Source organism: Artibeus jamaicensis, unplaced genomic scaffold (assembly GCF_021234435.1).
Source record: "Artibeus jamaicensis isolate MK-2021 breed Jamaican fruit bat unplaced genomic scaffold, CSHL_Jam_final contig_482, whole genome shotgun sequence".
Taxonomy (NCBI): domain Eukaryota; kingdom Metazoa; phylum Chordata; class Mammalia; order Chiroptera; family Phyllostomidae; genus Artibeus; species Artibeus jamaicensis.
Genome location: NW_026521857.1, coordinates 2,505,028 through 2,516,559, shown reverse-complemented (window position 1 = coordinate 2,516,559; position 11,532 = coordinate 2,505,028). Strand labels below are relative to the sequence as shown.

Sequence of the window (11,532 nt, the reverse complement as noted above, 5' to 3'; positions counted from 1 at the left end):
GAAGTAGTGGGGAACGTGGGGAGGGAAGCTGTGTCTTCAGCAGCCATCCGTTTCTCTCATGTAGTTTGCCCGAGTTTGCTGTTAATAGACCCAATGCCCTCTTGGATGCCAGGCTTGGGCCAGGGTAGAGGTGGCAGCCGAGGTCTTCAAGATTCACTCCTTACTCTTCCTGAGATGTTAGCTCCAGTGGAGAAAGGTCACTCTGGGTACAGCAGAGCAATTGATAAAAGGCCATGGGACTCCACAGGTCAGCACGCCAGTCTTGTTCCTGCCAGAATCCTTCATGGAGCAGCATTCTGATTTAGCATTTGATCACAGCCTGACATGGGACTGATTCTGAGCAGCATCTGCCAGCCTGTTAGGGAAGCCTACTGTAAATTAGGACCAAACTCAGCTTTTTCCCCATTGCCTTCATAACCTTTGTGTAAAAGATAAGTTGGCATAAACTCCCACATATATCTTTGACTGTTCCTGTTATTGGTATTCTGGAAAACCATTTGCTCAGGATATATTGGAATTTTTCCAGTCTTGGTCTTAAATATGTAAGATTTGCCCACAAAAGACTTTTCTCTCTTTCATATTCAAGTCATGGATGAATATTGGTGTCTTTTCAAAGGAAGTATTTTTTCTATAGACAGATTTTAATTATATAGAGTTTAAGTCAAAATTCAAAGTTCTCATGTTTTATACCTGATTTTAGTTGCATAAGTACTGAATTCTAACCTACAATAATAGCATCAACACATTCAAATTAAAAAGACTATATTATTAGTGTAAGAAACTGGCCAGTTGTTCTGGCCTAGCAGTGAAGGCGAGTATCAACACTTGATCAGTCTCATGACTTCTCCTGTCATAGTTGTCCTCACCCACAGTATGAGAGAGTTATCTCTCAGCTCTCTGCTATGCTAGTGTTCTACAAGAACTGTCCATTCAAGCCATCTCTTTTTCAGTCAGTTGGAAAGTAATTTTCAATTGCTCACTAACTGAAATATTTTCCTTGGCAGTGCTACATCCATGTCTTAACAGCTTATTTCCTAACTTCTCTGAGTTTATACAAAACTTGTAATTTTCCTCCAGGTAAGGATGATAGGGCATAATGTCCATCCACCCTGTTTCCCAAAAGACACTCCCACACGTGATTTAACTTGGGAGTTATAAAACATGCAATTTTATAGATGGGTATTTTTAAACATGACTACAATTTCAAATATATGGCTTTTCTGTCACTGGGGCTTAGCTAAGTGCTTCTAAAGTAGGAGAAGAAACAAAAAAATTACTGCTTTCGTCAGGATTGATGATGGTAGGCATTGAAGGACTTTACTCTTATACTCCAGAAATACCTGTCACTTTGAACTCAATTCAGAACAGTAACTTCTAGATCTCTAGCTTCCTTGACACTTAAAATTCCAAATAAGTATGGCTACTAATGAGTGACAATTTCCAGAGACATGGCATTCAATTTTTCCCCCTTCTGTTCTCTCTTACTTGAATACTGATTTCTGAACCTTAGGCAAAATCATGTAGCAAACATTACACTCTGGACGTATTGATCTCTACAGTTGTTGCATTGAAATTGTTAACAAAACATCAAAATAACAAAATTGATTAACTAAAAATTATTTGTTTTATTCAAAAGAGTCATTCCTTAGGAAGCTATGAATTTATAATTTTGGCATTGCTCAAACACACACACATATGGGCACACAAACACAGCAAAAAAATTAAAAGCTGCTGGTTTTGGTTTACCATCAGTTTATGAATAACCTAAGAAAACCAGACACATTCCTTTATAATTGAGCTTTGCATTATAGTTAACACACTCAAGGCTATGTAGCCAGACTACTATAACAAAGTTCCCATTTACTTGAGAAGAACATGCAGTCTTTCTTATCACCATGTTGATACTTTTTTGAGTGCCCAAAGGCAGAGTGAAACATTACATTAAGAACAATTTTTATTTTCCCTTTGACTAGCAGTTTAAAATGTCAAAACTATATGCTGTTATCAGTAAAGTACAGCCCTTGACCTTTGAAGGGTTCTTGTCAAGAAAGAATTCCCTTCAGGAATATCAAGTAAACATGACCAATGGGGTAGGTCTAATTAGTGAAGTGTACACCATTACCTTGCAGTCAAACTAATATTCTATACATATTTGTTGAATGAATGAATGAACAAATAAAAGAAGTAATGATGAGTAGTACATGATATAAATGACAAAAATATATTTAATATATAAAGTAACATAAAGAAGTGAATAATACCATACTGGCAAAGGAAACAAAGTGTATTCTAACAAACTACGTAGAGTCTTGATTCAGTGCATTGCAAAAATACTGTTTCAACACAAGGAAAGAACCCGGAATCTTCCTTCTGTTTTTATGCCGCTTTCGGCACCAAACCTGGCAGTCCTCGGTGATTAGTCAGCCCTGCACTACTCTTGCACATTGCTGCGAGACAGCCAGGCACGAGGTGTAACTGCCATCTGCGGTTTTCTTCCTGAGCAAAACAAGAAAAAACACTGTCTACCCTTATGTATTTGTCAAACTAATGCACACCTACATTTATTACCCTATGTAACAGCTCTGCCATGGAACAGCAATGGAGACAAGGGCAGGTGGACACAGTAGCTTCTTCCACCTGATGGCAATTACCATTGATAAGGTTCCATGCTTGTCTATGTGTCAGCTCTGATGAATGCATCTTTTTTTCCCGTGGTATGTCCTGTATTTCTTCTTAGATTATAAAATCCTAGGGGGATTTTATTTTATTCTTATTCTCTTTAATATATATATAATACATACATATATACATGTGCTTGTTTATTATCACTTGTATGTATGTCTATATGCCTGTGTATGCTTGTGTATATATCATCATGGGTGTATGTGCATTCTAGCATATACATCTTCCATAGGTGTTATCAAGCAACCATAGAACTAACTGACCTCTTTTGTTGATCTTCCTCTGAATTTCTGGAGCAATTATCTTACATAACTGTTATTTATTATTTTACCTTTTTATTTATTTAACATGATATAGTAGAATAATATGGATTTAAACTCAGATAACCTGAATTTGAATCCTATATTTGGCTTTAAGTTTGTCACATAACTCCCTGACTTCTAATTTTTTCATTGTGAAAATGAGACAATAATTTACAATATTTTGTATAATGGTTATAAATATATGTGAAGCATCTAACATGTAATAAATGTTAATTCCTGGGGTAACTATGATTTGTATGATTGCCTTTCTCCAAAATTTGATCAAAAGCTCCTAAAAGCTGCCCTGTCTGGTATGGCTCAGTGGATTGAGTGCTGGTCTACAAACCAAAAGGTTGCTGGTTCAATTTCCAGTCAGGGCACGTGCCTGGGTCGCAGGCCAGGTGGCCAGTCATGGGTGTGTGAGAGGCAATTGATAGATGTATCTCTCACACATCAGTGTTTCTCTCCCTTTCTTTCTCCTTTCCCTTCTCTCTAAAAATAAATAAATAAAATCTTTTTTAAAAAGCTCCTGCAGGATAAAAATACTATTTTGAAATCCACAATGGATTTGCTAATCAAAACCACAAATGCATAATGGCACTCTATAAATACATGTTTTTACACTGAAAAATCCACATAGTTTGGACTGTAACAAAACAAAGCTATCACACTGTCCTAAGAACATAGGTGAAGCCCATTCATTCTCTCTATGCTTTTATTACCTAACTATTGCCCCTTAGCTGTCATGGTGCTCCATATGTTGCAAGCACAAAGAGAGCAAATAAATATGCCTTTCAATAAGCACATTAAAAATTAATGTCATTAAGTGTAATTCTTATATATTGAACCAAGACTAATCTGAGGTGGATCTGGTTTTTGTAAATGTGAGGCATTGGGCACCCACATGGGTTCTGATCAGTTTTTTCCTAGTTACCTTCCAGGGTGCACAGCACAAAGCATTTGGTGTAACCCACCTGGGCAATGGATGCAGGGAGATGACAAGACACCAAGAAGACTTGAAACCAGGGTTCCTGATATTGATCAAGTGATACACAAGCAAAACAATAGGCTGTAGACAGTCTTTCCTTTTCAATCCATTTTCAATCCACAGCTCTAATGTTCTCATAACATATGTAAACTGAAAGTGTTCCACTTGTCTTGCCTAAAACATGGCTAAATTGATTGCAGGTACAATAGTTTATAAGCAACATTCATAACTGAGCACTGTAAATATTTGACTTCGAAAACAACACAGGTTGAACATAAATATTTACTTTCCCCCTCTCTATTTGCCAATTGAGTTTCAAGGTAGATGCATGTTTTATAAAAGAATAGGCCCTATGATAATTACTGTGTCTACTGAGTAATTTTTCTTTTGATAACTACAGAGCCCATCATTTCCTATCATTAGGGTGCCACGAGAATTATTATTTTCTGTTTCTCTGTTACTCTTCTTGTCTAATTAATAATAGTCCTCTTTATAAATTCTGTTGCTGGCCACTATCCAGCCTTAACAACATTCTCTAAAGCTAAACACATTTCTTTTTAGTTCTTTTAAATTGTTATTACTATTTTTTTCTATTTTCCCACGTGGCACCACAGTCTAAGCTCACAAAAAGTAAAATACTAGATTTAAAGATTTAGGTAGGAAAAAATTATGTTTTTCAATGTTTTTAAGGAACAACCTTAGCCATATCTCATTGTTACAAATCTATATGCAGAAACGAAGACTATCTCCACATTAGAAACAGACTCAGAAACCAAGTTAGAAACACAAGCTGATTACGTTTTGTTCCTGGAGAGAGTCTTCCTCTGACCTGACATGACACTGGAAGGTCAGTCATGGTACTTGCCACCTCTGATGTGCTCCCTGAGCACTGGTGGAGAAAGCAGCCCTAGCTGGTATGCTGTGTGAGGGTTCCTGTTCTGTGCCATGATTTAAACCTCCAGATCATGAACTGGTTTAAGAAAGGGTACCTGACTGCCAACCCTCGGGATGACCAGAAACCTATGAGATGACTCGGTGTGAAAGCCCAGCCCCACCAGAGTCAATATTCACTTGTTGGAACAAACACATTCTTTTACTTGGGACTTTGAAATAAATAGTCAGTTAATAATGAGATAAAAATAAGAATTTACCACCCCACCTTCCTCCAGGAAGTAGAGATGGCCAGAAGCGGAGCACCAGGAAGAAGATTCACAATCATTCTTGCTGCTAAAGTGGCGATGAGATGGGAAAGAGCCGCCTGGGTCCTGGAAGGCCCACCACAAAGGTGTGCAGATGGTGACTGACATCGGACAGCCAGGAGAGGTCTGCCCGCCATGGATGTGCTTTTCTTTAAAATAATCTCCCACGAACTGAGATGACCAAACTGTGCTTTTCTCTTCCTAATAAATGAAAAGCCTAGCTAAGAAGAGGCACGCTTGATGAAAATGTTCTTTTGAACAGGGCAACCCATAAGGATTTTAGAATCCTTATGGGCCCACTCAGAAAAGAGCTTGCCAAACATTTAAAAAGCACGAACACTTTTTTACTAGAGTGAGCATTGATTTGAAAATAGTTTCATTACAAGAGGCTCATGTACAGGTGGAATTCATAACAATCATAAAGTTTATCATCAACAGCAGGTGCACAAAGGGTCTGGATTCTCCATCCTAAAGCTATCACAGAGCCGGGGACTCACAGGGAAGCCAGAATCATCCCAGATGCAGAACGTGGGAGGCAAGACAGGGAAGATGCAGTAGCACTAGCCACCAGGTCTGTGTGCAGAACATAGTAGGAACTCCAAAACAGTTAAAGAATTCATTAATTTCCCCTCTTTAAGTCCCCTGTCCCCCCTAGGAGAGTGACAATGAATGCAAGGCCTCCACATTTGTAGTTTTAGTGAAGAATTTTAGTTTTTGAGTGACTTCCAGCAATTTGACTGAGAAGAGTGTCAATGCCAAATTGTGGTAAAGGTCCTCTGGCAGCCTCCCATAGCAAGGGCAAAGGAAATAGAGCAGAAATATGTTTCTCCCCATCCTTTCCCCAGTTCATCTGTCCTCCAAAACAATCAGTTGCAGAGGGGATGACAGGAATAAAGCATGGGATCAGTTTGCACTGTAGTACTTCAGAAATTATCCATGGAAGATCTATATAAGTTTTTAGGGTTTCAGAAATCACTTTCTACAACTTTTGCTTCCATATGCTTTGATGACCTTAATGACTATGCAAACACCAGGAAGACAGCACATAAAAGTCCCTGTCTTGAGCAAGGCCTAGTTTATTGGCCTGCCCAGAAGGGGTCATTATGGATGCAAATAGAGGTACCAGGGATATAGTCAAGGTTTTAACTCTTTAGAACAGCTTCCAGTGCTCTGTTTTTTCTGCAGGTACCTGGCAAAGATTCACCCTGTGATGATAAATGGCCATCATACACTCAGTAAAACTGCCTCTGCAAAATACTACTGCATCTGACTGACAGAGAAAAGGGGATTTATTATAGAAGCTGACAATCACATAACAGAAATTATCTATTTATGTAAATCAGACCCTGATGCTCATATATAAAGTTTCTTCTGCATGCACACAAACAAAATGGAATGACTCTCTCTCTCTCTCTCTCACACACACACACACACACACACACACACACACACACACACACGCATACAACAGTGGAATGTTTCCATTGCTCTATCTTTTATATTAAACATACACCTGTTAAAGATTTTAAATATTTAAAAAACAATAACAATTACACTAAAATATAGTCAAGTTTTTGAAACCCAAAATCCTTTTATGCTTCCCAATTTCTACTTCAGGTGTCTTCTCAGAGTTCTCTGCCACAGGTTCTTTATAAATTTCTCTCATCCCTCCTTCTCCCTGGGCTAGAGTGGGATGAAAATACAAATAGAGTGGGATGGACTTTCTCAAGGACCTGCAAATTAAGAAATTACCTTAAGATGGCATTTAAAAGTTCAGTGACTAATAGTAATAAAACAGTATTGCATAATTCTCCAAGATGTATTCCATTTAAAATGTTCTATATTTAAAAAAATTATTTAAACTAAGCTATGTACCAGTATATAGTGAGAAATATTTATATATTTCTTTTAAGTTCAATGTCTAATTCCTATACTCCCCCTCTCTCTATATATATCCCTGTATTGCTGCCAAGAAACACTGCCATAGAAGAAAGTAAAAATATTTCTTTCTAGTCCTGATCATAGAGTACATTGGTAGTTCTGATAACCACTTCCAATGTGGGAAATGGGGCTCCGTCATGCCAACAAGCAATGTCAGGACAACAGTAAGTGCCCTAAAATTTAACTATGACACTGAAATTAAATAAACTTTAAATCCTAGCTCTAGAAATCATCTCTCTCTCTCTCTCTCTCTCTCTCTCTCTCTCTCTCTCTCTCTCTCCCCCTCGTAGATCTAGCCCTTCCCTGAATAATCAGCAATTCCCAAGGCTGTAGAAGACCATAGCCTGGACCTGACTAATGTTCAAAAGTTCTGGAGTTTTGTAAGCTAAATATAACATCTTGTCCTGAGTTGTATTTCAGCTCCTGAGCCCTAAGGTAGAATGACCCCCTGGCTACTTACTTTCCCATGACTCCAGACAGAGGAATGCTAGACCTCAAGACCTGAAAAAATGACTTATTACTCTCACCTCTGACCAATCATCTTCCAGCATGACCCTGAACCTTTAGCTTAAGGTGATTTTGCCTTATATAATCTGTAACCTACATGCCATCAGGAGTTGGGTCTTTAGAACATTAGCTCCCTGTACTCTGGATTGACTAGTTCTCTAACACACCATATTTCAGTACTGCAAACTCTTGCTCATACTATTACTATAGGTAGTTAACTAGTTATTAATAAGACAGCAATGGGAAGTAGACACTGAGCTTAATAAACTGGGGAGCATGAGCCTGCTTGCTTAGCCAGGAAGCTACAGCGTTTACAGACTCATTCACACACTCTAGAGAACTGTTGCTGAAGAGATTTAATCCCAGCAGCACAGGAAATCTCCCCAGGAGCACTGTCTGCCCTGTGGAACCAGATTGTAGGGAGGAGCAGGGGAGTATGTTGACCACAGAGGCCTTTCTGTCTAACTAGTGGGTGGACCCATCATAAAGCCATGAAAGCTTGGGAAATTGATCGGTTGTTTTGAAAAAGCTCCTGGTTATAATCCCAGGGGAACAAAGACGTGTTTTCTCTATCTGTGTGTGTGTCTCTTTCTTGGTGTTCCACACTCACTCTGTTGCTTCTTGCCACTCTCTCTCTTGCCTAGAAAGACATGCAACCATGTGGGTTTAGCAGCTGTGTGGGCCCAGAGCAGACCACGTAGGTCCCAATGGACTAAGTTTTAATGTGAAACAGAAACTCTGAACACTGGCTTTTATTTGGGCCTTGTTAGAGATGTGGTCAGACCTTTTCCAAGGCAGGATGGAAAGAGATGGGACATTGGAAACCCAGGGGCATATTTCCACCCAAATAAACTTTGCCATACTACAGTGTCCCTTGTGTGGATCCATGAAATTCTTTTCTCACAATCCCATGGAAAAACCTGATTTCCACGGGCATCAATATGTTTCTTTTGGGCCAGTTCTTGCAGGAATATGGACCCAAATGTTTGGGTCCCAGCAACAACAAAACAATTCAATTCTGACACTACTTACCCAGAGATAGCATCATATTCCACAAGTTAAAGGCCCAGTCCTACAAAAATGCCCCCTTCCTCAATTTTAGGCCAAGTCCAGGTTCACTTGTACTTCTTTTTTTTTTTTCACTTGTACTTCTGATCCACTGGCTATAAACCAAAGGTTCCCATGACTGCCCTTCCCCTAGGTTTGATTTATTTACTAGAGTAGCTCATGGAACTCAGAGAACTGTTTTACTTATTGAAATACTGATTTATTGCAAAAAGATATGATAAAGAATACAGATGAACACCCAGATGGAAGGTATGCATAGAATACCCTGACCTCAGTATGGCTCAGTTGGTTGGGCATCATCCTGATACAGGGTGCAGCCAGGGGGGCCCCCAAAAAGATTTGGAATAGTGTCCAGAATTCAAAGTGTATAGGAATATTGGAGAGACATATAAGATGTCCTCACCGCCCCCCCGCCCCAGGGGGAAGGGATGAATGGAGCAGGGCCATTGAGAGCTGTTTTGCATAGCAACAGTTTTGGAGCTAATCTCTGGAGGAATGGTTATTTAACATATCTATAACCTTTAACTGGTTTCATAGATATGTTAAATAGCAGTGGCCAAGTTTGGAGCCAGGAAGAAGGGAGTAGCTTGGGAACTCAAGATGGAACTAGCGGGGACTGAGAATGGAACTTGGGGGACTCAGGAGGATGTAATCAAGGTCTGCACTCCTGAGGGAGAAGGTTGTGGCAGGGACTCAAGATGGGAACTAGGGGCTGCTCTCCGGAGTGAGAAGGGCTGGGACTCAGGAGGATGTAACTAGGGGCTGCGTTCCTGAGTGAGAAGTACCTGTGTGGGAGCTTGGAAAAGACTGGCTCTAGGACATGAAGGGTCCCCGCTTGGCCAGATGAAGAGAGAGCCACGCGGTTTCAGCAGAGTGAGGACCCCCTCTTGGTGAGGTGAAAGAGGGAGCCACCTGGTTTTGGCAGGGTGCGGACCCCCTCTTTCCCAGGTGAAAGGGAAGAACCACGCAGCTTTGCCAGAATGGAGATCCCTGTAGCCAGGTGAAGAAGAAAGCCACATGCTTTTGGTGGAGTGCAGACCCCTGCAGCTTTGGTAGAAGAGGCCCATGCGGCTTTGGGGTGCCCCCTTTGGCCGCGGGGCCTGAAAAGCAAGAGAGACTTTGACTGGAACTGGGTACAAAGGACTCTTGCCAGTGGACCGTGAGAGGGTACCGCAGTACTTTGGATTAACTCGAGATCCTGCCTGCACGGTGACACAGCTGACGGTGCCAGCGGCCTGAAAAAGGGACGTGTGCTCTTTTCCTGATTTACGGTACCCGGAGTTGGGACAGTGGGAGAAAGGAGCGCTGTGTGGGTGTAGGTGTATACCCTAAAGGACTTTGATATTTTAGTGGTGGCATTAGGCCTGAATAGCATTAAATAAACATTTTGTTTCCTTTTCACAAATCTCTGGCATTAAGAGATGTCTTTCCAATTGGCGGCGGACAGAAGGGCCCAGTAGATATTAGTATTCTGTTTTTGGGAGGGGCCCCTGTTGTATAGCAGTTTTGGGCATCCCTAGGTGGGCCAAATATTGTATTGCCCCTCCCTCCGACCTCTTGTTGTTCGGTAACAATCCCACAAAGGAAAAGATTGCTGATTCTATTCCTGGTCAGGAAACATGCCTAAGTTGAGGGTTTGGTCCCTGGTTGAGGTGCTTATGAGAGGCAAGCGATCCACCTTTCTCTCTCTCTCTCTCTTTCTCCCTCCCTTGAGAGACTGGGGTTGGGTCAGGGAGAGAGAGAGAGATTGAGATGCATAGGGGAAGGTATGTGAGAAGGGTTTTGGAGCTCCCATGCTCTCTTTGAACATGTCACTCTCTCCAACTATCCATGAGTTCACTAACCTGAAAGCTGTCTGAACTCTGTCCTTTCGAGTTTGTATGTAGACTTCCCTACATAGGCATGATGGATTAAATTGTTGACTATTAAATGATTCCATTTCCAGCCTTTCTGTCTTTCCAAATGGTGGGACCCAAAGTTCCATTTCTTGAATCACAAGGATGGCTCACCTGGCAGCCAGGCCCCACCCTTTACCTGCAGTTTTTTAAAGTCACCTCATTAACATAATAAAAAACCACCCTTTGGTGGCTGGACAGCAAATTCTAAGGGTTTTAGAAGCTGTGAGCCAGGAACCCATAATGAACACCAAATATGAGAATAAATGAAAATAAATTATCATCACATCTGAATGACCAAATAAATATTTCTTGTAAAAGGCAAAATAATTTATATGATCTGAAGAGAAAACAGAGTATTAAATATTTCTTGTAAATCACAATATTGCATATAGCAAGATAATTATATTTTTAATAAACAAAAGCTAATCAAGAAGTGTCAGGAGGACTAGAAATTAGGGTTTGGCTACTTGGCCAATTATATCAAATGGAAAAAGAAATGGGAAAAAGTGAAATAAAATTAGGGAAATAAGTGGAAATGGAACTTATGGGTAGAAAGTGCCCATTATTTAAGATGAGGTCACCAGGAATAATTTCCGGAGGGAAACTGCAGGGACGATCTCCCAGTGCATTTGCTTTAATTAACTGAAGTAAATATGACATTACAAAAAGGCTTAACTGAGCTAATGAGTCAATTTGAGAGTCAGGATGTCTTTCTTTGGAAAATGAAGCAGAAGAAACTTGCTTCCTTAACTTTTTAATATACTGGGCAGGCCATGTACAGTTTAGAGGTTGTCACAGCCTGAAGGCACCTCGTCAGGGCAGGTGGGGCTGATGTCCTGTCTGTCTGGCCCTGCAGTGGGGCTGTGTCTGCTGAGAAGGGTACCTTTTTCTAACTGGCACACAAGAACAATAAGGGTCAGTAATGAACCTGCAAGTTACTGTGTAGA

At 40.4% G+C, this 11,532-nt stretch overlaps 1 protein-coding gene across 1 annotated transcript in view; it reads right to left on the bottom strand.

Moving 5' to 3' along the window:
* Positions 1-2,431: 2,431 nt before the first annotated feature.
* LOC119051282 (phosphatase and actin regulator 1-like) overlaps positions 2,432-11,532 on the bottom strand; it is a 73,558-nt gene continuing 64,457 nt past the window's right edge. The window contains exon 3 of the mRNA XM_053668229.1: positions 2,432-2,496. Within this exon, the coding sequence (XP_053524204.1) occupies positions 2,432-2,496 (65 nt within the window). The remainder of the gene's footprint in view (positions 2,497-11,532) is intronic.